Source organism: Sturnira hondurensis, unplaced genomic scaffold (genome assembly GCF_014824575.4).
Source record: "Sturnira hondurensis isolate 20B ecotype Veracruz unplaced genomic scaffold, ASM1482457v3 Scaffold0008196, whole genome shotgun sequence".
NCBI lineage: Eukaryota > Metazoa > Chordata > Mammalia > Chiroptera > Phyllostomidae > Sturnira > Sturnira hondurensis.
This window is the reverse complement of record NW_028080827.1, coordinates 4,568,139-4,593,958: the sequence shown is the minus strand read 5'-3', so window position 1 is coordinate 4,593,958 and position 25,820 is coordinate 4,568,139. Positions and strand designations below refer to the sequence as shown.

Sequence of the window (25,820 nt, the reverse complement as noted above, 5' to 3'; positions counted from 1 at the left end):
CACATAGACAGTCTGCTAACTGTCCAGGACACTCCCCAAAGATAGTTCCAATGTTTACACAAAGTAGAGGTGGACCTGAGGTGGGGACCAGGTACTCACAGCTGATGGAGATGGCTTTCTGCCTTGATACTTTACCTCTTTTCTAAGTTATTGGTGGTTAAAAAGGAGGTAGAATGGGTGAGAGTAAGGAATTCCTGCTAAAACTGACAATTTGGCATTGAAGGTATTTTATTTTCCTTCCTGTTTCTTTCTTGGAGCAGATGTAGAAGAAGATTCTGCTAGAGCTTAAGAAAATCCTGGCAGATTTGATCAGTTGATCCTGTTATTCTCTTTAAACCCTCACACGTAGCTCATCTGTCCAGTCCTTGACCACCCATGGTCACTAGAGCATTAACTAGAAGAAAGAGTCTTAGAGATGACCAAGTTCAATACGTCATTTGTAGTTGAGAAAACAGAGGCTCGGAGAAGAGATGCAGCAACTTAGTGGTGGAGCCCAGACAAGAACTCCAAGTTCTGTGAACAGTGCTCTGTTTTCTACCCGTATCTTGCTTTACCATCCCTCACTGCCCATACTGAATGTGCCATGCCAAATGCGTCTACCTGATTAAAATGCTGTGCATGTGCTTTTAAAAAGACCAGAATGAAAACAACTTTTTTAAAATAGAAAAACTGTCTTTAAAAAGCAGTGAGAAGGGAGCCCTGGTGGGGTAGCTCAGTTGGTTAGAATATTGTCCCAATACGCCAAGGTTGCAGGTTTGATCCCCAGTCAGGGCACATACAAGAGTCAACCAGTGAATGCAACCTTCCATAAATAAGTGGAACAACAAAGTAATATTTTCTCTCTTTCTCTCCCTTCCTCCCTCTCTAAAATTAATTTATTTAAAAAAAGCAGTAAGAAGGGAAAAGAAAGCAAGAAAGGAGTGGCAAGGAGCTAAAAGTGCGTTGCTTTTTACCAATTCCCCCTTTTTGTTTGTGGCAGTCCCTGGGGATGGTAACAGGTCCACGGTGGACCAGTACCTGTGCAACATGTGTGGTTTGGCCCCATTTCATTCATCTTCCATGACCCTTTTGGGCGATTTCCCCAATGTGACTTTTCTTTTTCACTTTCATTTTCACAATACTGTAAAGCTGGTACCAGGTCACCACATGGGTTATATTGGACCAACCCTATTCCCCAATATGAGACAGTTCCCAGTGTCATGGTCTCATCATGAGGACAGTGATCTAAATGATGCCCACAGCTCATGAGGCAAGGCGATTCCATGCCCCTCCCCACCAGCAGCAGGATAGGAGGTAGCTGGGGTTTCTTCCCCTCTCCTAAAAGATGCCAGCTTTGGAGCTCAGGAGGTGTGGTCATATTTTCACTGATGTACCAACATCACAGTGACTCAAAGATGCAGGTCTCAGTGCTTACCTGAAACAGGAGAGTTTTGCAAAGGGATATATGGAAAAGTTGAGGAGTCACAAAAAAGTGGGTTTTAGACTGAGAATGTTGATTGAGGTCATAAGAAATTTATTGGTTTCATAGCAATGATGATACATACATATAAATTTGCAACCATTAACTTAGGTGCACAAGAAATGTCATTAAATTACGTACATTTTTAAATCACATGAAATCTAACACCAAGCTCTTTCTTATTTGTTTTTTTTTTAAATTTTATCTATTTATCTCCAGAGGGGAAGGGAAGGAGAGAGAGAGAAAGATTTCATTGTATGGTTGCCTCTTGTGCATCCCCTGCTTGGAACTGGCCTGCAACCCAGGCATGTGCTCTGACTGGGAATCGAACCTCGATCGTCTGGTTCGCAGGCCCGCGCTCAATCCACTGAGCTACAACAGCCAGGCAAGCCCTTTCTTATTTGACTGGCAGGAAATGTTCAGTCAGAAAAGCAAGAAGAAAAAAAGAATCCAAAAAATTAAGGGTAGGCTAAGGAGCCTCTGGGACAACTTCAAATGTACCAATATTTGAATCATAGGGGTGCCAGAAGAAGAATAGAAAGAGCAAGACTTTGAAAACTTATCTGAAAAAATAATGAAAGAAAACTTCCTAAATTTGATAAAGGAAGTAGACATGCAAGTACAGGAAGCACAGAGAGCCCCAAAAAGATGGATGCAAAGAGGCTCACTCCAAGACACACCATTATTAAAATGCCAAAAGTTAAAGATAAAGAGAGAATGGCAGGAGGGGAGGCATGGAGGTGCAAAAGTGGAGGATGCATTTAGGAAATAGCAATTTGATTTGTTTGGAGAGGGTGCAAAGTATATCTAGGAGTTCCGAGGGAAAATAAGATGGACTGATACTACAACAAAGTTGTATATATGAAAAGTTGGGTTTTCCAACAGAAAACCATTGAATACTTTTTAAATAGAGGGCAAAGTCAGAGGTATGTTTTAGAAAGATTATACAGGCTGCAATGCTCAGAGAGGATCCAAAAAAGGGGGACTGGAAAAAAGGGAGCTCAGGTGAGAAGCAGTGTGGGAACAAAGGCAGTGGCAATAACAACAAGGAAAGATGCAGGGCCCGACAGAAGAGGAAGTGGGGCAGCAGGAGGCATTTGGGGGTAGATTCCATTTTGCATGTGCTGCATTCAAGGTGACCTCCAAGCATCTAGGTGGGAGTCCCGAGTAGAAAATAGAAGAGTTAGGACTGAGGCAAAATTATTTCTGCTGCTGTTCTCATCAAGATGCAGGGAATAGACAAGGCCACAAAGGAGAGGGTAGAGCAAGGAGAGAAGAAGGCTTTGAGAGAGCCATATTTAGGTATTTTTTGGAGGCAGAGGATGAAGAGAGGATGGTCATCTAGGGCGGGAGGAGGCTTTCAAGGAGAAAGGTTGGACCAAACTATGTGAGAACGCATGGGGAATTCAAGGGGGATGAGAACTGAGAGTGATGGATTTGGCCTTTTATCTTTTTACTGCCTGTCTCCACTAAGATATTAAATTCGACGGTTGCAAACCAAACATGATTGGATGTGGGCACCCCCACTCCCTCCTCTTGCGTTCTCAGTGAGTGACATCCCCTAGTTGTTCGAGTCAGAAGTCCCAGTCATTCTAGACCACTCTCTCTGTGGTCTAAATGGCCTCCTGTCAATTCTTCCTTTATGACATTTGTCACACACATTCATTTTTATCCATCCACACTGGAATTCCTGATGTGGGGACTATAATAAGCAGCATTTTCAAACTTTTTGTTCAGCTTCATTCTGGAATTACTCTAGTCAAACACACTTTGTGAAACTCTCAGTTGAAACCAGGAGGTAGCTAGTCGTAACACATGGTAGAAAATGCTATTTACTCACAGAAGATAGTCAAACACATCCGTGTAACAAACTCTGAGAAGCAGAGACAACTTTTAGGTGGGTGATCATAAAAGGATTCTAGGGCACATTATGGCCTTTGAGATGGTCCCTAAGAATGAATAGAAGTTTAACCACAGGAAATGTATATTTTAAAAAGAGTATTACAGATGGACGGGGCACCGGTGAGAAACTATGGATTAGATACGAGGGAGAGCACTGGTTTCAGTTTGGTTAGAAGAGAAGCTGCTTGGAAAAGACTGATAGATAAACTGAGGTTTAAGGCAGGTTAGAGCCGGCCTTAGATACCAGGCTAAGAAGAGGTGTTTGAGCAGAGGCGCCAGGAGTCATCTGTGTAGAAAAGGGAGTGACTGGAGGTGGGGGATCCTGCTCAAAGGCTGTTCTAGCAATGGTCACGGTGAGGTGTCCATATCAGAGTCTTCATAGAGGACATGAAGTTAGGAAGCACCAGTGGGGGTGTTTTGGAGGAAAAACGTGATGCAGAGGGCACAGAGTAGGGCAGATTCCAACAGAAGGCACCTGAGGTCTTGGGGTAGCAAGGCCTGGGGCGCGATGAAAAGACTTGCCAGTGAAAGAGGTGAAGGAACACAGGAGGGGAACAGTAATGAGAAGGCAAGAGGTTTGATTTCCGTGACATTGAACTTGAAGTCACTGAGAGTCATCTAGAAGAGAGGATGGCTTCTAGCAGGTGGGCAGAGATCGGGAGAGCCTCAGAACTGGTGGGCACTTTGTGGATCAAGCCAGGTGACCGGGCGTCCTTCCTTACCTGACAATTGTCCTATTACAGCAGATAGATTTTTGGTGATTTTCGAGGGTGGAAGAATGGCGTGTTTCTTAATATTACATTGTAGAAGGCCTCTTTTCTGATGAAAAGGTTTCCTATGTTCTTTTGACACTTAAGTTAAACTTACATAAATGTACTTTTGTTTTGTAGAGTCAAAGTCTTACTCTCAGTTTTATAAATACAATGATTAATATCCCCCTTCATTGTTTTTCACATGAATTCTCCCCGTAGTTTCTTCTCTACCTTCCTCCTTTTAGTTTCTTTACAGTGAGCTCTCAGAGACATCTTCAATGCAAGCTGGGTGCAGAATCAGTTTTATTTTAAAAATCATTTAGAGTTGTCTTATGCACATCTAACATTATTTTTAAAAGCAACTTACCTTCATAAAGTCTTTCCAAAGCTTTTGACCTCATTTTTGTAGAAATAGCTGCCTTTAAAAAAATCCACACACAGCCTCTCACAACAACGCCAGTGGCTACACTGGTACAGAGGGTTCCTAGAACACTCACCTGGCCAGGGGAGCCTGTACTACAAGGGACCCAGGCTGCAAAAGATAATTCTGTAGGGGTTTTTTTTCTGGTCCTTCCTCTTACTTTCTCGGTTTGCTTAATATCTACTTAGATGGTGTGATTTCATTGGTTATTACAGTTGCCATATGTAGGTGTGGCACCAATACAATGGGATTCTTGATGAGTCCACAGTTCCAATGGTGGCAGCAGAAGGTGTGGACATTCTAGCAGCCTGGTGGCCACAGCGGACTGGTTAAGTGGACACCCCTTAGCAGTCCTATTGTAGCACTGTGTGCTGACAGTTCACCAACTTGATTTGTTCATACAGATCCCAGTACATGGCCGATTTTTGTCATCACTTGTAAATGCTTTGTTGCATAGTCACAATCAGTGGGTATGTTTTCTGTTCTGCAAGTTTCCCAGTACTTAACTTGACAACAACAGCCTGTCCTTGAGGAGCAGACAGCGTTGAAGGGATGGCGTTGTGCTTCGTCTCCACACGGTGTCTGTTCTGGAAGAATGATACACAGTGTCCCAAGGCAAACTAGAAAATGAAACACACAACTAGGGATACAGCAGATGTCCCCGCTGCCCTGCAGAATCCTGTCCAAGACCCTGTTTTCAGAAGATGAAGCTGAATCTGCAAATAGAAGCCTATCTCTGGGGATGGAGGTTTAAATTTAGAAACTCATCTATGCCCCTAAGCCTTTTCCTTTACAAAGAAAACCTGTTGCCTGATGTTTGAGTTCCCCCACGCTGTTGTCAACAGAACAAGGGGCTCCTGGTCCTCAGGCTGGGAACATGCTCTCCCACTTACTGGGTAGCTGAAGTGGCTGAGGTCCAGCAAGACAGACCATTTCCTCAAGGAAGGTAAGGGAGTCTCAGCCAAGATTAGCCACCTTAGGAGTGGGTGTCACTGTAAATGTGAGCATGTATGTTATTTCAGAAAACACAGCCTATACATTTGTCTGATGTATTTCTATCGAGAATAACACTGGAATTAAATGCATTCTGGTGTGCATTTTTGGCTGCTGACTGGTCCATTCTAGTGTACAGACCAGCTTATGTAGGGCCAGGAAGGATGGCATCTTTTTTAGGCTCTGGGTTTCTCTTTCACTATTGTACTTCAACGCAGCTTCTAGAAGTCAAAACTAGTCGCATATGAACAGAACTCCCCCCTTGAACAAATGAGAGAAGGTACAGAGCGAGGAAGGGTATTCCTGGGCCGGCGGGGTGTTCTGTCTGCTGCCCCCTGACCTGAGTGGCTTTGCTGGAGAGGATGCAGGCTTCGTGCTTTGGTCACAAATGGAATCGTGGGTGGGATGGAGGAGAACTCTGACAAGAGGCTCACCTATTTTTATTCTAGTTTTCTTTTGGTTTCTGAAATGATGCTAAAGATACTCATCCTGGCTAGATGAAGAGATGCTGGGAAAGAGGTTTTGATTTGAATATATCTTAGAAGTCCTGAAGGTTTGAAACAAATACTAGAACTTCTTAGATTAGCTTTAACTGCTCTGCACCCCAACTCCCCATCAGACACATTATGGATCCACAGCCCCCGGGAGCCCACACGAGCCCGTCTGCGTAATGCTGCCTCTGGGGACCTTGGTTCTCTCACATGTGTCTTCTCAATCCCTTCAAATACAGAGATGAGGTTTTAAAAATACGTTAACCTCTCAGGAGCAGCTACAAGCTGTTCACTCAGAAGCAAAGATAGCCTTATTCAGTACCAGATCTTCAATTCTTTATCTCTGTGTCAAGCAGTAATAAGTTGCAAAGTTCTGTGAACATAAAGACTGAGACCACAATCACCCTATCAGTGTTCAGTGATGGGAGTTTGAGGAGGGAATGTTCAGAACATTGCGCACAGGGAGTGAAGATGGTCACTGAGGAGGGGGAGAGAGCCAGGCAGCAAGGCCCAAGGTAGAACAAAGGAAAGCGATTCTGAGGAGGAAACGGGGAGGAGAGGGAGTAGCAGGAGGAGGAGGAGGAGGGAGGGCTGAGGTCGGCTCTGCCGCGGGAGGCCCTTGGGCCTTGGCAGGGAGCGAGTATTGATCCTGGGGGCCTCCAGGAAGCGTAATGTGCACACTCATGGATAATATATTTATTCATGATTTATAGCCTGCTGACTTCCAGAAAGCTTTTGATGTGGCTCACCTACTAGTGAGTTAATGCTTCCTACACACACTGAGCGACGCTGGAAAAGTGAAAGGGCAGACGCTCTGCGTCATTGCCCGACTGTTTAAGTGAGCTAAGTGGGGGCTGTTTTCTCTGAACGAGATGCCCACAGTTGCCGTCAGCGTCTTCTGGTAGGAATCCCGAGACAGTCAAGCTTGTTCAGTTGACATCACCGGGAAATGATTGAATTTTTCAGGCGATGGAAGCTTCTCCCTTGAGAAGTCTTCTTCAGCTTAAAATATTTTACATGAAAACCAATGTATAGTGAGGATTGTATGCTTCTTTCAAGATGCTTGATAACTGGTTGAAAAAATTCTTTTGAGACAGAAATGCCATAATTTTTCTCTAGATATATGTTTTATTTTTGAAACTTAAAAAAGATTTTATTTATTTTCTTTAGAGAGGGGAAGGAAGGGAGAAAGAAAGAAAGGGAAACAACAACGTGTGGTTGCCTCTCACACCCCTGGCACAGGAGACCTGGCCTGCAACCCAGTCACGCGCCCTGACTGAGAATTGAACTGGCGACCCCCTGGGTCACAGGCTGGCACTCAGTCCCCTGAGCCACACCAGCCAGGGTTGTTTTTGTAACCTTTACGGAGATGTAATTAATATACCATAAAATTACCACTTTAAGTGTCCAGTTTAGTGGTTTTAAGTATCTTTTTATGATAGTGCAACCATACCTCTATCTAATTATAGAACATTGTCATCACTCCAAAAAGAAACTATGTGCCCATTAGCAGTCACTCCCCATGAGCCCTCTTTAGGCCCTGGCAGCCACTGATCAACCTTTTGTCTCTAGGGATTCTCCCATTTGGGACGTTCATGTAAGTAGAATTACACAGTGCATTGTCCTCGGTGTCTGGCTTCTTTCACTTAGCACAGTCTTTTCAAGACTGATGTGTCGTAGCACATATCAGTGCTTCATTTCTTTTGGTAGCCAAATAATATTCCCTCATGGGGGTACACTACGTTTTGTTGATCCATTCATTAGTTGATAGATGCTTTGGTTGTTTCCACTTTTTGGTTTGTATAAGTAGTGCTGCTGTGAACGTTTGGGTGTATGTTTTTGTGGGAGCGTGTGTTTTCGACTTTCTTGGGTCTGAGAACCACCCATGAGTGGAAGCAGCTGCGAGGGAGCTTCCATTCTGGTGTCGTGCTGTGCCGGACCCGGGAGCCCTCTCGGAAGTGAAAGCAGGCTATGGGTTAGCTGCCCCTGAACTCCGAGTCCCCAGACAAATGAGACTTTAAAACTTGTGTCTATAGTTTTACAATCTCTCAGATTTTCCTTCCGCTTAGTCAGCTGTCACTCTTTGCCTTTGACACTGAGCCTGTCTCCAGGAGGACCTGAAACCTTACTTTGGGCTTCTGAACTCCAGAGCAGACAACCTGTTAACACTGCAGCTAAGTCAAGAGTGAACAGACTCGGAGTGAAGGACTGAGGTGCTCTCCTGAGAGAAAAAACACACGCGCAAGCTTTCGTGTTGACTTAATTAAAAAGTTCCACTTGGGAAGCTACTTCTGTGTTCTCAGTCATGTTTAGGACACTTGAAGTTGTCAAGTGTGAGACCTCCGGTTAAGGTGTTGTTGCAGAAAGACTCTACCTTCAGATAATAGGGATTCTTACCTTCGATTGTGACTTTTAAAGTGTTATTTTTGCTGGAATGTAGGAAAATCAATTTAAGGACTGCTGAACTGATTCCAGTCCCAAAGCTTTTCACCAAACCTTCGTTTGGTAGGAAGGAAGCTACGGGGGAGCCCTGACCTCTTGGCTGCCATCTGCAAAACAAGTTAAAAGGCCTCTGTGTGACTGAGGATTGGGTTATTATAAAGACTCAAATAACTGGAGTTTACACAAGACAGAGGTTTACTTTTTGGCTCGCATGAAGGAAGGCAGTAGGTAGGTAGGCCAGGGCTACGTCGTGCTCCCACAGTCTTCAGTACCGGGCTCCCTCCATCCTTTTGTTTGGCCACCCTTAACTCAGGGTTCCCTGTCAGGTTCATTCAGACTGCATGCCCATCACGCTCGTTTCTCAGACAGCAGCAAGGAAGGGCAAGAACGAAAATGGTGCCCCTCAGGGCTGAGATGGCCCTTTTAAATAGCCTTCCTTGAACCCAATGACGTTCTCTTACATCTCGTTGGTCTCTTGGCTTTAAGGGAAAATGGTGGTTTTTAGGGTGGGTGCATTGGGGGTTCCATTATTAAGGAAGAAAAGGGGAAAGAAAGCAGAGAAAGGATATAGGTAGGCAACCCAGAGTCTCTGCTCTGACCTCCTAGGTGCTCACGGTTTAAGACGGGTGAGACAAACGCAGGCCATCACTCAGTGTGATGCCCAGAGCTGGACCACTTCAAGGTCTGTAGGCCTAGGTTGTTGAAAAGGGTAATTTCTGGTGGTGGATGAATTGTCCATCTCATTTCTTCAGTGAGAGCCACAGAGGACTTTCTGGAGGATATGGAATTTCAGAAAAATGTTGAAGGGAATGATGCTATGAACACAGACCTGATGGGAATGGCTGGTCTTGAGCCATTTGCATGGTGTCACCTATTCTTGGTTTCCATTTGTGTACTCACTGATTGCCATTGGTCAGGGGTATTCAGGGCAGTGGTTGAAGGTTTGGAGTATAGGCAGTGGCTGGACCAGGAAAGGAGCTTATTGATTTCCATAGAATCTCAACTCTAACTAGACTCCCATTATTAGCTATTACCACCAATTGACCTCTTTCTACCTCTAGAATCTTCTTCACATTCCTATCCTTTTGAGTGCTTACACTGACTTACATGTTCTTGTACAAAGTTATTACTTAATATAGTAACCAAGAGTACTAATAATCTACTTCGAGCAAATAGACTTTAAAGAAAATAGAGATCTTTCTTGTATTCTTTTCTTTGTGGTCAGCTAAAAATGCTAAGATTTTGAAAAAAGTTCCAGTTACAAAAGAAGCAAAATAAACTTGAGATTCTATTTGAGTTGTTTTCTGAAGGTGTCACTTTAAGTAATCTATAGGCATTATTTGATTTTTATTCACAAATCTGCATTAGAATTTGTTGAGAACTCGGTATCTGTGATAGAGGAAACAGGTTAGCAATTTTCTATACTTGTTTAGAGCTTTGTAATGTTGCATGAACTTGTTGAAGTGATTTAAATGCTTCAAAAATAAGAGGGTTGGGGCAGACAGTCTTTCTCAATGCAAGGATTTTATGAGTCTAGGGTTTTCTTTTGAAATATTGACCAACAGGTCAGTTCTTTCTAGCTCTGGTCATTATACCTCTGCGATTTGATTCTGAAGCAACCAACCCTGTGGTCACCGAAACCATAAGATTTTGTTGCTATTCCACCATAATGTGTCCATTTACGCAAACTGATTATTTTTATAAATATTCAGGAATCTCCAAATATTATCCAGACATATGAAAAGGGCAAACGTTTCTTTCGGCATTGAAGGTTATTTGACTTGGGCACTTGGGAGACTCTGACTCATGATTAAAAAGTTTATTTGAAATCAGGCCTTGCACACTTCATGGATAGTCTCCACCTCTGCTTCCTCTGCGATCTCTCCATTGTCTCCCTTCTGCCACTGTCAACCTTTCTATCCTATAGAAACTGCGAGTCTGTTCCATCCTTTAAATAACCCCCTCCCCTTAGCTAATCTTTCATCTTTTGTTAAAATATAATTTTTTAGAAGAAAAATAAGAACAAATCATTATGCTCACTGGTTTACCTCTTCACCTCTACAGCACACACTAAATCCCCTCCTCTCTGGCTTCTGCTCCCCGGTTCTACTCTTCTTGTTCCACTGATGCCGACAGGTCAAGCCAGCAGTTGCCAGATTCCAGCGGCCATGTTCCAGCCCCTCAGCACAGTGGTCCTCTCTGTGCCCTCGGTTCAGTTAACAGCCTGTTTTTCCATGAAGCCGTGTGTGCCCTTGACTTTCACCACATCATAGTCTTCTGGTTCTCCTTGTACATTTTGGCTACTCTTTAGTGTCTTTGTGGGTTCTACTCCGTGTGTCCTTTAAATGCTAAGTGACATCTGATAAGCCACTTGATTTTTTTTTTTTTATCCATGACAAGTAGAGAGGTTGGAATGGATAATCTCATAAGGTCCCTTCAAGCTCTGATTATCATTTTAGGTCATATTATCAGGATTCAGAATTCACTGACTTGAGCTACAGAAAACTCTTGTGTTCCATGTAAAAAGAAGTGTAATGGGAGATGATTAACATTTGGGCTGTGATTCTGCAGAGGCATATTGTTGGCTGATTCTTTCAGAGAAGTCACAAAAGCTGAAAACCAGTACGACATCACTCACTCAGCAGTTTATCACCATGTGGAAGACTGGCTAATGCCAGTTGTGGTTTCAGCAGAACAGAACAACTAACCATTCATGCCCAACTTCAGCACTGTGACTTGGAGGGGGTGGTTTGAATGAGGTTCTTTGGCCACCACGACCTCTAGACACGACCACACAATGAGCACAGCTATAGTCCCAGAGAGCTGGGGAGGTTGAAACCACCACCATACAGGGCTTCTCCTGGGACATAATGTTTGACTAAGCATGGCAACCGATGACTAAGATGTTGACCTTTTCCATCGATCTATTTCAGTGACAGTTAAATGGTACCCAGTCTTTAATAATTTAGTGACGTGTATTACTATCCAAGATTTCAGATTATTCCCAGAGAATGGGATTTAATTTTGTGGGCATGGATAGGAACAAATGTATAAGGGAATTTTCATTTCTAAAGTGGGGTGGGTGCAGATACTGCTGGGTGGGGAAAAGGGGATAGAAGAGACAGGTTGATGGAGCTGAAAAAGGTTGTCTCCCTTGTGTTAGTGCTTGCACATGCCCTCATTTGTGGTGTGTATTGTTCCTCCAACACTGCTTGATTCAACCAAAAACTCTAGGTCCTGGTACAACCAAATACTCTAGGCACCCAAGGCTGAGTCAAATTTGTGTTATTTGGGGGTGGAGGGTATAATTTATTTAATATTTTTGAGGAGCTCAGAACTGAGAAATAAAGTCATGAAAATCCAAAGATATAAGATTTTAATTGCATTATGGGTTGGCAGGAGAGACCACCCCCCGCCCCATAGCTATTAGGTTAGATTACCTTTCCAGCTTAATTGGACAAGGATACAAAATGTAATTGGTAGGTCATCTGGTAAGCCATCTGCAAAGGCGTTGCCTTGGCTACAGCAGCAACCAAATTAAGGCCATAGTTAGCAAGACAGTGGATACGTTGGACCACTGAGACAGTAGGGAGGGTCCTATGGCATAATCTTGAGCGCACGCCCAGTGCACCTTTGTTAGCTTCTGTGGGGATGCACAGGTTGCTGCCTCTTGGCCTCTCTGAATGGGAGCCTTAGAACACCAGGCGGGCACCCAAAGGCAGGCCGGGGAATTGCATTAACTTTATCTGCACAGTGGTGGTACTGGCATTTTGCCTCACCTTTCAGAGCAAAGGACATCCAGCAACACTCTCTTGGGAAGCAGATTAACTTCTGTGAGTCACTGCTTTTCCATCTCATTTATGATTCATGACCTGGGCTGTATTTTTAGCTTGTATTTATTTGGGTCTGAAAAGTGGGCTGGATGCAAGTGTTGTTTGGAAACTTATGGAAAGATGAGGAGAAATTGGTATCATACTTAAGCTGAGGTATCCTGAAATGTGGTTATAGTCATCTGACATTCCGTGAACATTTACTGAGAGCATACTGTGTGCCACATACTGTGCCAACTCTAAGGATGCAAGGTAAATGGCACCCAGCTTCCAGCCCCCCAGAAGCCCATTGAATTGTGCAGGCAGACAATTAACTAGGTACTAAGGTACTGTAACTGCTGCCTATAACCCCAGCCATATCTTTGGACTCCAGTCATGTTGAAGAACTGGATGTTTTTGGAGCATCCTTTACTCTCGCCCTTACCTCTTGCACATGCTGTGCTCATTGCCTGGAAGTACCCTCCCCCGCTCCCCCCCCCCCAAGTCTCTCCTTAGTTGGCCTGTATGACTCACAGCAGCATCCCTTCTTCTGAAAAATCTTCACTGATTCCCAGAGGCTGGGCCAGAGACTCTCGTATACACCTTGTATCCCAGTGTTTATCGTGCTCCTATAAATAGTGCTCTGGATTCCGGTCCCTTCACAGTAGAGGCTTATCTATCAGCTCTCCAAACTGGGAGCCAGGTGAAACTGAAGAGGATTGGGAGAGAAACATTGTCGTTGCAGTGTAGTCACCGCCATTTGCTGAGCCCTTCCCATGTGCCGGTGCTATGCTCAGCACCACACACACGTTAACTTTTTTGAACCTCATAACGGCCCTAATGAAGCAGATAAGTTATGGTTCCTATTTTATAGACAAGGAAACCGAGGCCTTGAGATGTCAAATTATTTGCCCAAGGTTTCTCAGCTGGGGCAGGCAAAGCAGAGGTTCAGAGCCAGGCCTGCCACTCAGAGCCCATGCTGGTAGACTGTGGCACCGTCCTTCTTCCCTTTCATGGTGACTGTATCAGTCAGGGTGGACTAGGTCCCCCAGCATCTCAGTGGCTTACACAAGTAAGGATTATTTCTGGTTTATGCTATGTGCCCACAGCAAATGGTCTGGGGGTGTCTAATCTGTGCCATTCTCCCTTAGGAGTGAGCTGAGGGAGGCTCTGACTCTACGCTTCCCAGTTGCAAGAGAAAAGAAATGTGACTAATCACTCCCCCACTTCGAGAGCCCTCTTGACTATCCCTGATAAGTCAGGAACCATTCCCAACCTCAAAGGGACAGTAGAAGTCCAATCTTACTATGTGCCGGGAAGGTGAAACATTGGAAACATTTGTGGAACAGCACTAAAAATGCCCACGTTGCATTATATAAATACAGGACTAGGACAAGTATGCAAATAAAAGCAAATGAGAAAAATAACGTATATAGAGGAAGGAAGGCCTTCCAGGGAATAAGAGGAGGTTTGCCTTTTGACCCCTAGGTGTCTAATTAAACAGCTATTGGGATCAATTATTCAGTTGTTCTTCCTGTAAGCTGCAGCGTTAAGGCTTCCCCTCCTCAGAATGCATTAACGCTTTGACACAACCTGAGATTTTTCTGGCTCCATCAGGAGAGAGTTGCTATTTCAAAAGCGACTGAATCTGAATAGGTCCGTCTCCCAGCTCTCACTTCCCTTTTGGGGAGCCAGTCCCACCAGGTCAGAGGCTTTCTCCGAGAGCCACAGAAAGCAGCATCGCTGGTCTCCTGGGATCACGCCTACAGAGGGACAAAGATCTCTTACACGTTTCTCGTTTCTTGGTAGGTTGGGACGCACTGCCAACACGTGCTGCTCCCCACCAAGGGCTTAGCTTGAAGCTATTGGCTGTGGCTTTTGAAATTCAACATTAAAATTGGATATAAGATACCAGGCCCCCAAGGAGTTTCTGCAAAAAGCACACTTGGACAAGGCGAATTGGCACTTGTACCACACAATTCCTGTCTTTTGAGAACACAAAGGGTGATCGACATGGCGTGGAATGAGTGCAGTGCTCACTGCCTTAGGCGGTGCAGGCGGCGGTCCTTCTTCAAGTCACTCCCAGTTCGTACAGAGTAGAAGACACCTGCCACCTGTGGAGGCTGCCTGGCTTTACCATTCTATTGTTCCTTTTCTTCATGGAAAAGTAGTTTTATATATGGGGGGAGAGAGGGAGATTAGACGGCTGCAGGAGAGGTACATTGTAGTACATTCAGTGGGGAAGTTTTTATTTTCTTAAATTTTTTATTAAAAAAAGATTTTTTTTTATTTTTAGAGAGAGGGGAAGGGAGGGAGAAAGAGAGGGAGAGAAACATTTATGTGAGAGAGAAACATTGATTTGTTGCCTCTCATATGTGCCCTGACTGGGGACCAAATCCACAACCCAGGCATGTGCCCTGACCAGGAATTGAACTGGAGATCTTTTGCTCTGTGGGATGACAACCCAACCCACTGCACCACACTGGTGAGGGCTTATTTTCATTTTAAGTATCTCCACCACCTCTACCCACTGTGGAGCATGGATCACCGTAGGGCATAAGCATCGTGGGGAGACTTCTCTTACTGACCCAGGTACCATGAGGGAATTGCTGTCAGCAGATGTCTCACCCGTAGGATGAAATGCACTTGAATCTGCTCAGCCGGTGTTCACATCTCTGTGTCCTGTCCTGTACCTTTCATAGAGGCAGGGCTTGGCATCTCCCCTAGATGGTGAACTTCTCCAGGCCAGGCAGATGACACTGAAGAGCACGGGTGTAAGCGTCAAAGCCATCTGCGTTCTCTCCATCAGCCAGCCCTGCAGCCCCTGAGCAGACCACTGCATCTCGAGAATCAGTTTTCCCGTCTGTGAAAGGGGTACCTATTCTCATCAGTACTGTGCCAGCACTGATGAGAATAGGCACAGTGTAAATGTCTGTGCGGAAGCACAGGATCTCAGAGGATTGCCTCTCTGGCTGTGCCCAGTGACAGAAAGAGCCACTCATGTCTCCTGACACAAGGGTGTAAAGTTCTTGGGAGAGGTCACAGCCTTCCAAATGCTTTCAGAGTGTTTTTTGCCAAGGAAATGGCCTCCATCTGAGCACGTGTGTGTCTGCTCAGGGCTGCAGGTAGAGAAGAAGCCTCTCTCAAGGGGAGTAGGACTGTTGGTATGAGCTGCCACAGGGCCACCTCATGTGATGCAGATGGTTGTCATAGTTTCCATGCCCACAGACACCCAGTACTCTTTTCCAGATGAATTAGAAGGTTATTTCGGACACTTGTAGTATATTGGAGTGCCACTAAGGTGTCAACCAGACCAAGATTTTTCTTGTTTATCTGGGCCCTCAAGACACTAATATGTGAGATCCTGAGGCGTTCATTATCATTGTCAAAAAGAAACCTTTCTTCTGAGTCAAAACTTTCCTTATTTAATATCAAAACCCCTTGTACTCAGATGTTATCAGTTCTGCTTGCCTTGGAGGGACTAGGAATGGACTTTGAAAAAAGGGGGCGCTCTCTCCACCTGCTGTGGGTCATGGAGTCTGCTTAGCAGGGAAAGCACAGCAAGGTGCGGGTTTGGGCGGCATGACAGGCTTTGCTCCCTGCACGGCCCTGCTTTGGTTTGGTCAGGAAGTCGGAAGAGGGGGATCTTGCTTTTGGAGGAACGAGCAGAACACCCAACTTACCTTTAGAGGATTCCATCTTTGTGAGCATTAAGGACTCAGAGGGTTGCCAGGACCTCAACTATGAATGAATGAACAAATCCAGATTTGTAGGCTTTTGAACCTGGAGCAGAAGAAGGAGCTTTCAGCAGAGTAGATGTTTGGATTTTTTAAAGAAATGTTCAATTCAATCAATCAAAGTTTATTTTGAGGGGCTACTGTGTGTCACACAGTATTCTAGGTGGTGGGGATAGAGCAGGCCAGTTCACTGCTGCTAAACTTCTAGCGGGGGAGATGGCACATGCGTGCATTCACACACACACACACACACACACACACACACACACACACACACACGGTACTGCCAGCATTGAGAGCTCTGAAGAAAAACACAAGGGAGCAGAGAATAGCAGAGAGAGGGAAGGTGTCAGCAGCCCTGGGCGCTTGGACAGCAACTTTCAAAGGTGCTGTAATATCACTCGAAGGAACATCAGCGTTGGGCAAGACCACCTGTGCCTCTTCCACTTAGACCTGTCTCCCTGAACTCCCTCTAAACCTGAGCTCCCGTAGAGCTCCCCTTCCAGAGGCGGGGTCCCTCGTCCCCACTGTCTGCCTGCCCAGGTCTTCACTAGCCTGGTGCCGCACTAAAAGCGGAACGGACTTTCCACTCCCTCCCCACATGATGCAGCTTTTGACTCAAACCTAGCAAAAGGAGAGCTTTGACCAGCTTAACATCAGAGCTATTTCAACTGGCAATATATCCCTTTAAGAAGGAACACATTACAGATGGTCCAGTTAGGATGCAGGTTATTTTGAGACTTCCTGAACATCATTTCTTGGCTACTTCATTCAGATAAATCATTTATTGCCCTGTAAGAGGTTCTGGGGATAATGATGACTAAGTCTCGCTCCCTGCCCTTGAGAAGCCCACAGTTCAGCAGTGGGTGTAGACATTTAGATAGATAAATAGCCACACCACTGGGTGAGTGCCACCTTGGGGTATGACAGAGGTGCTCTGGGAGCCCAAAGGAAGAGCAATGAGCTCTGCCCCAAGGGTGCTGAAGGAGATTTCACGCAACTGGGACAATTTCTGATGTCTCACTCATGTATTCATCACTCATCCACTCACAAGTATTTCCTGAATCATTCCCATCAGGGCCACACACTGCCTACAGAAAGCAACCTGTTATTGTTGCTTTCTTGGGTACTTGGTAATAACTCTATTGAGAAATAATTCACATACTGTACAGTTTGCCCATTGAACGTGTACAATTCAATGCCTTTTACTGTATTCACAGAGTTGCGTGACTGCCACCAATATTAGAGCACCTTTATCAATGTCCAAAGCAATCTTGTACCCTTTAGCAGTCTTACCTCATCCCCTCAACCTTCCTGCCCTCCTTTCTAGCTCTATAGATTTATTGTTTCTGGGCACTTATATAAATGAAGTCATACAATATGTGGTATTTTGTGACTGCCTTCTTTCTCTTAGAATAATATTTTCAGGATTCATCCATGTGATAGCATGTATTAGTACTTCATTTCTTTTTATCAGCAAATATTATTCCATCGCATGATATAGCACTTTTTATTGATCCATCTACCAGTTGATGGGTATTTGGGTTGTTTCTACTTTTTGGCTATTATGAATAATGCTGCTATGTACATGTGTATGCAAGTTCTGGGTGGACCTATGTTTCTAGTTGTCATGGGTGTACATCTCAGAGCAGAATTGCTGGGTCAGATGATAATTCCAAGTTTCACCTTTTGAGGAACTGCCAACCTGTTTTTCCCAGTGGCTGCACCATTTTACATTCCCATCAGCAGTAGATGAGTGTTCTAGTTCCTCCACATTTTGCCAGCACTTGCTATTTTCGGTTTGTTTTTTAAATTATAGCCATCCAGAGAGTGTGAATTAATATCTCATTGTAGTTTTGAGGTGCAATGCCCTAGTGATGAACAGGACTGCGCAGCTTTCTTTTAATGTGCTTATTGGCTCATTGTATATCTTCTTTGGAGAAATGTCTATTCAGATCATTTGCCCATTAAAACATTAGGTTACCTGTCTTTACTATTGAGTTGTAAGAGTTCCTTATATATTCTAGGTGAAAGTCCTTTTTCAGATATGTCACTTGCAAATATTTTCTCTCAGTGAAGGAGACCGAGACACAGAAGAGTCAGAGGGTAAACGTGAGGAACGAGAAAATGCTCTCAAGACAACCAAGGAAAGAGAGGTTCAGAGTGAAGAGAAGGTGGCTAGAGGCCGTCGGTCGGCGGAAGCCCCCGACGGGGGAGCCGCTGGTTCACTGGCGTGGACTGTGAGGAGGTGGTTGGTTTGCTCGGGCAGTTTCAGTGGAGCCCGGAGGCCAGAACACCACTGTCATAAGTTCAAGCATGAGTGGAACATACGGACAATGTCTCAAGATTTTGAAGAGAATGTTCTGTCCCCTCTTCCTTTTTTTTTTTTTTTTTACATGGGAAGGACTGGAAGTTATTTAAAGATGGCAGAAAAATCTTGCAGCATCTTCAGGCCACCTTGGTGGCCTCTATCATTGTTGAATGCTATTGCATGAAGGTCATACCCTCGTCATACTGTCCTTGCGTACAGACCGGTCTCAGTGTTCTGATCGTTTTTAAGTGCCATTCCTTCTTGTCTGAGCATGCGCAGGGCCTGTGCCTCATACCTCCTCCTGAACAATTTTTCTGTTCTCCTGTTGCAGGGCCAGGCACATTCTCAGGGAGGCAATATGCCCACAGAAGAAGAAAAAAAGGGAGGATCTGCTCTGGCCGATGTAGCTCAATGGATTGAGCAAGGGCCTGTGAACTAAAGGTTCCCGGTTCGATTCCCAGTCAGGGCACATGCCTGGGTTGCAGGCCAGTTCCTTGCAGGGGATATACGAGAGGCAACCATACACTGATATTTTTCTCCTTCTCTCCTTCCCTTCCTTTCTAAAGATAAATAAATAAAATATTTTTAAAAAACAGGAAGAAAAGGGGATCTAATTCTACTTAGTGAGTAATAAACTGTGGTTCCTAGAGGTTAAGTGGTGGGCTTTATTTAATTTTTAACTCTAAATAGTACTACCTACTTATTTTTAAAAGTATAAACAATACAAAATGTGAAGTAAAAAATGAAAGGCTGCTTCTCTCCCATTCCCAGAGGTAGCCACGGTCAATATGTATCCTTCTGTATCCTTCAGACATTCTTTCTGAGGATGTAAGAATACGTCATTCTGTACAAGAGGCAGAATGAGAAGTTTCCATGTCTCTCCTCTTCTCTGAAAACCTCCACTAATTTCTTTTCTGGAGTGCAAAGCCCACGATATACTTGGCTGTGAATACAGGCTGTTCACCTCTCCCTGGGAGCAAGTGCTTGGCGCTCAGACAGGACAAAGATATTATTCCTGCCTTGGGGGCGTGAGGGAGAGTGAGGTGCGCTGTCTGTGGGGTGCTGAATGGGGAGGCTGTGTGAGCGCTGCGGAGCCCCGCCACATTCCCACCACCCCGTGTGTCTCTGCTAAGAACCTCCAGTGTCCTCTCCTCGTCACATGGTAAGGAATTAGGGAGTGTCTCGCGTGCCACCTCCCGCCGTTCCCAGAAGAGCCTGTGTTCACGCCTGTTCTTACCAGGTAGCCCCCAAGCTCGCCGCCCTCTTAGCCACCTGGGTGGCACAAAGAAAAGTCGGTGGGAGCCAGCTGGAGGACCCCTTCTGTTTTTGATGTCTCTGCTATACAAGACTTCTACAACGAGCCCTCCAAATGCACTGTGGACTCTAGAATAAACCGTGATGTAGTCTCACTGAACACATGAAACTGAGCCAGGGACTTCCTGTAACAGGCCTTAATTTCCTCATCTATTAAATGAAATTAACAACAACGACTAACCCCATAGAGAGAAAAGTCATCTTTTCCACACTTGCCCTGTCCTTATGGGGATGGGCTGTTTAAGAACACAGACCATGCCTTAGGTAGATCCACATTTAGTAAATGAATGAGGGGTAGTGTCACCCCCAGTTTATACCTAAATCAACAAACCTGACTTCTCCCTCAGGCCTTGACATTCAGCCACTGCCTGCTTTTGCAGGTGGAAAGAAGTGGACAGATTGTCGTTATGTGTTGCTCGTCCCTGCTTCCTCACAGCAGCGGTTTCTGAGCGAAGGGGACCGCGTAAGTCGACAGGGAGGCCACGTCCATTCTGGCTCTGGGGGTAATTGTGGCCACAATCAGGCTGTGACCCCCTCCCTGCAGTCTGCTCCCAGGGGCTTCGTCACATGTGCGCAGGGTGGAAGGGGCCAGGTACTCATGGTCACGATGACCTCAGGCCTTGCTACGGGTGGCGGGGTGAGAAAGCAGAGGCGCAGTTTGCCACCTCACGACTCGCCTTTCTTCAGAAACTTGTTTTTCTCAGTGAGGCTGGCAGGAGGTGTCACCTGTGCTGACAGGCAAGCATGCGAAGCAACGCAGAGGTTTTAGGGGAGGGGCATCCGAGGCGATGCTGCCTTCTGCCTTAGAAGGGAAGGCCCGAGGGGGGTAGCACCATGAAATGTGATTAAGGAAAAAACCTTTGGAAGACCCCCTCTCTCGCCTTCCTCTGCTCGCCCTCTCCACTGAAAATCCCACCATTGGCGAGTCACTAAGTGGGCCAAGAACTGCCCGGCTTAGGCACCGCCCCTCCCGTGGGAGGGTTCGTTGTCTTTCAGGGCTTCTCCCCACAGCGCCTGAGGGATGGTGCACTGTTCTCCCCTCCCCCCGTGTGACTGCAAAGCCCTCTCTGTTCAGGTCATTTGTTGCCAGTCTCTCAGATGGGAGGACAGCACACACGGAGGAGATGACAAAGGAATGTAGAAACCTTGCAAAGGTCATCTTCCTCGTCTGGAATTCCCGAGTCTCCCCGAGTCCCCTGCTCTGTACTCCTCACTTGTTCCCAGTCCAACCTGCCTTTCCCTCGGTCTCTTCTCCCTTCCTTTGCTCATTTAAAAGATACTATCGGAGTTGAACCGTAGAAGCCGTATTCATTCTTTCATTAGATTTCCGCGTCCCAGGCACTGTCCCAAGTGATGGGAAGACAGGGGTGATCGTGGTCCTTACCCTAAGGGTGCTTACAGCTAAGGAAAGAACACAGGTAACAGGTACATTAACAAGCAAACCTGGTGATCCGTCAGTGGTGACGCAGGTGACAGCGGGGAGATTCTGAGGCAGTGACATTGGAATTAACACCTGGAGGATGAAGAGGAGTCAGTCCCGCAAAGTAATGGGGGAAGAGCTGGGCAGAGCCGGCAGTGTGGGGAGAGGAGCAGCGAGTACAAAGGCCCGCCATTTGGAAAGAGCTGGGAGTATCCGGGGAGTAGAAAGAAGGCCCATGTGGCAGCAACGTGCACGGGGGAGAGTGGCACAGTGCGGTGGAAGGGGCAAGCAGGGGCCAGACAACACAGAACCTGGGTTTCTAGTATTGTACTTGTTTTGATAAATGCCAGGAATTTTAAGCAATGGAGAGGCACGTCCTGATATTCATTTTGGAAAAACCACTCTGGCAGAGTACGAAAAATGCAGGTGCTTGGTCACATTTTCAAAAAACGTGCCCTGGTGGGCTGAGTCACCTCATCTGAAATCGAGGATTTACACTGAGGGGAAAGGATGACAGCCTCCTGTGCACTGACGAGGACTTGGAGGCGCAGGTGCAGCCGGGAACTGTTTCCCATCCCGCCCGGGGAGCCCATTCTTTCCAGCATGGAGGCACAAGAAATAGGGAAGCAGGAGGCAAATGCTGGAATGGAAGAAGATCCTGAAAGGCAGGAGAAGCCGGAGCAGCCAGGGAGGTCAGGAAAACCATCCTTTCAACCCGCCTTGGCGTGGAGCTTGGACCATTTCATGACAATCTCATTTCGTGACGACTCTGAGGCGGGTGCTCTGCCGTACCCCCTAAATCTAGCTTTCCTGCCTTACCAAGTCTTATGCTTCATTGAACAGGAATCTCCACGCATCACTTACTTCCCTGAGTTACTCAAGCCTTGGGAGGACAGAACAGGACATCAAAACAACGTTTTTGTGCCAATACCAGAGACCCAAGAGGAGCGTGGTGAACAGGAACCTGGCTGGGAATCACTAGGTGGTTGTCCTGACCCAGGCCCTGGCCCCAGCCCTAGGCTTCAGGCAGTCCTTGGGGGACCCACGGGTGCTTAGGATGCTAAAGCCACAGAATTTGTTCAGAAATGTTACACAGAGTGTCTGGGGAGGCACCCCTGGTTCCTGCCATCTTTTCATAGTGCTTCTGCCATTTCCAAGCAGAGGGAAGCTGGATGGCTTCCAAACAGTAAATATGCAATTTTGAAGGAGCGGACAGATCACTTTCAATCAGAACGCTCTGCCGTCAGTGCTTCGAGCTCCTATTCTAAGAAACCCTTCTCCTCCTCAACTGAGGTTCTGCTGAGAGGATTGACTCCCACAGCCTCACCTGGCAGAGCTGCGCAGGCTACGACGAAGTCTGCATCCCCAGGCTCACTTCCTCTCCACGATCCCAGAATCCAATTTTAAGCTGCCGGCTTGTTATTTCCTGTGTACTCCACCAGTGTCTTTCAGTCAATGGGTCCCCAAGCACCTCATCTTCCCCTGCCCTGACTTTCCTGTTTCTGGTAGTGGAATCACTGTTCCCTCTGCTACCCAGGCTAGAAATGTCTGAGTCATCCCTGACTCATCCTTCTCTTATTCTCTACGGCAAATCAACCACCAAATCACGTAGTATCTATTTCCGTGATGCCACTTGAATCTGTCCCCTCCTTCCTACTGCCACCAGCCCCTTTCGGTGTGGGCTGTCATTACTTCCCTCCGGGCAGGCACATCTTCCCTTACTCCCTCACTATTAACCCACCTTCCCGCTGCTGCTGGCACAAGGCTCCTCCAACCCAGACTGATCACATCCCTCTCCCACCAGCAGGCTGACGTGCCTCCCACTGCCACCACGTTACGTATCAGCCACCTTTGAGCTTTATAAGTGACAGTTCCTTTTCTAATACTTCATGTTCGATTCGCTCATTCCTGGCATAGGATATGTTTTATCTTTTCTTGAACTCTCTTACATGATTTTGCAAAAAATAAGATCTTATGTTACTAAATCCTGTATTATCTGTATTTATATGCTTGTTTTATCTCTTTAGAAGATGCAGTGTTTCTGTGTTATTAGTCTCACATTTATTTTTACTTTCTCCAATAGTTTTACATACCAGGTGCTGCTCTTAGGACCCCTGTAAGAAATGATTTACTCTCACAAATATTCTAATTGTATCTAATTGCATTTTACTGGTGACAAAACTGAGATACAGAGGTGTAGAATACCTTACTGAGGTTCCATAACAAGTAGCAGAGCCTTGATTCAAATTCACAGGGTTGGACCCTGGAGCTCAAGATCTTAACCATTGAATTCATATTTGTCATCGTTACCTGCATTCTTAACGTCATAGTTTGGCTTTCGCTGATGTTGTATAACTGAGCTGAGGTTTAAGCCATAGGCCCATTAATGGTCAGAAATATCAATGGTAGGCAGGATTTGTAAATGTAACTTGGTAGCAGGAACTGATTAAAGGTGTTTCTCAGGAAATAACTCTAAAGCTAAGAGATATCTTTGTGCTGCTTTTCCCCCACCTGTTCTTTTTTTTCTTATTCTAGTACATGGGCTGTATTGAAGTGCTACAGTCGATGAGGTCACTGGATTTTGGGAAGAGAACTCAAGTTACAAGGTAAGAGAACAAAAATGGGAGGGGCTTTAAGGACTGTTTATTTTATTTTATTTTTATTTTTCATTATAGGAGCACGTTTATTTAGAAAGTCACAGAAGTAGAAAAAGTGAGCTAGCTGGGCTGTGTGGGCTCAGGACAATGAGTTACAAGTCAGAAGAACACTTTTTTTTTTATAAAGTCACAGGAGTGACTGGAAGGTAGAACATAGTCCAGTGACTTTGGGTACGTGGCTGTATCTCATAATGTGAAGGATTTTCCAGTTCTGCGTCAGAGCACCTGAATTTTATACATGAACCGATAAGATGGCATCGTCATGAAAATAGCTGCTCTCCCAGGGACCAAAAGCATTTAAAACCAGGCCCAGAAATTGGACCTGACAGAGGCCCTGTTGACCCGCTGGAGAAGTAGCTGACAAGAAGAGCAGAGCTGTTTCTCATCTTCCATTTTGAAAATGATGTTCATTTCACGGGAACTCCCCATTCCCTGCCCGTGTCCAGCCCCTGGCACCCACCCTTCTACTGTATGTCTGCGAGTGTGGCTGCTCTGGTACCTCACGGGAGTGGAACCGTACAACACTGGTTGGTCCGATTGGTTTCTTTCACATGGCATGATGTCCTCAGTGTTCATCGCTGAGCCAAACAATATGAACATTCTGAAGCCTGTTGGTGTGTATCACTAGGTTGTTCTGCAGAAGAACTATACTAGATGATACTCCCCCCTCCCAGCCATGCACTTATTTTTGTTGGGATCCATTTTTTAGTCATTGTAAACTTGCAAGTCTGTGTTTTCCTATTGTTCAATAAATGGGGAAAGGCTTTTTTTCTACGCTATGAAGTTTCAGTGTGTGACTAACGTTCACACCCAAGGGGAGGCCTCTGGCATTGTTTCTGGATATTGTTCTTTGTAGATGTGTCTGTGCTTGATTTGGGCTTGGCTGATTGTGCTCTGGGCAGATTTGTAGAAGCCTGAGGTTGGTGGTCTTTTTTTAAATTTGGTGGTGCGGAAGGCCTCCCTGAGGAGAAGCCATTTGAGCTAATCCTTGAATACAGCAAGGGATCAAGCCACAGCAGTGTTCGGAGAACAGAGAGCAGGCAGAGGAGAGATGGCCCCGCGCCCTATCGGTCCATAGCATCAGCACGGATGTGGCCTCAAACCTGGGTAGATGGTTTGGTAAGAGTGTGAAGAACGCACATTTTTTCCCAGGAGTGGATACAAAAACATGTCCAGTTTGGCTCCAAGTCAGAGGAGTGAGAGGCTGTCTGGATGGGAGATTCGTAGGTCAAGATGCCCTGTGGTGCAAGTAGCTTGACCTGAAGTCAGCAGACGCCAGCCCCGTTAGCCCAGGGGCCTTGTCTCTGGCAGGGCTAGAAAGCAGTGGAGCTGATTTCTGCACATCAGGGTTAAACACCAATCTCCCTGCTTCAGAACTGCGTGTTCTAGCCAGTCCACTCCCAGCTCCTGACCTGCTTCTCTGGAGCTGGATGAGTTTGAGATGCTGTATCTGGTAGCTACCTGGACTCAGCGGGGATTCCCTGACCCGGATGGGGGAAGGAGAAAAACCACCAAGGAAAGAGAGGTAGAAGACAAAGAAGGCACAAAATAGGTATGATCCACTTTAAGGAATCAACAAAAATGGAAATTTACTGAGCAGAACAGTTATCATGCAGAATTCAACTCCGAGTTTCTTTAAGTAATGAATTCCATGCTGGTATTTCACAGAAAACTCAACATGCAAAGGAAAGTTTTATACTTTTTTCCCACAGGAGCTCACACATGTATTGCTGACATTGGGAGTGATCTTTGCAACTCTTGGAGACTCTAGGTCTTCTAGGACCTTCTACAAGTGGGTATAAGCTTAGGTTTAGTGCACAACAATAGGCCTTCCTATATGTTACCCAGGTGGGAACATTTTGGGGGGATCGGGATCTTTTCTTTAGGCCCCTCTCTCCTCTTAGTACTAGACTGGTGCACTCAGAGAAGGATGCAGCTCACAGCCATGTGCGTGAGAACAATGTGACCAGCATTAGAAAATGGTTCAAGTTCCCCCAAAGTTCTAATTTCCACCCTGCTTCCCAAATATTTATTCTTCTTCTGTCTCTTAATGTTTCTTTCTTTATCTCATTTTCCTCTCCTCTCTCAGCTTCTATGTATTTTGACATTCAT

The 25,820-nt window shown here is 45.6% G+C and overlaps 1 protein-coding gene across 1 annotated transcript in view; it reads left to right on the top strand.

The window, feature by feature from the left end:
- SHC4 (SHC adaptor protein 4) overlaps positions 1–25,820 on the top strand; it is a 108,696-nt gene that overhangs the window by 7,466 nt on the left and 75,410 nt on the right. Inside the window, exon 2 of the mRNA XM_037054589.1 lies at positions 23,587–23,657. Within this exon, the coding sequence (XP_036910484.1) occupies positions 23,587–23,657 (71 nt within the window). The remainder of the gene's footprint in view (positions 1–23,586; positions 23,658–25,820) is intronic.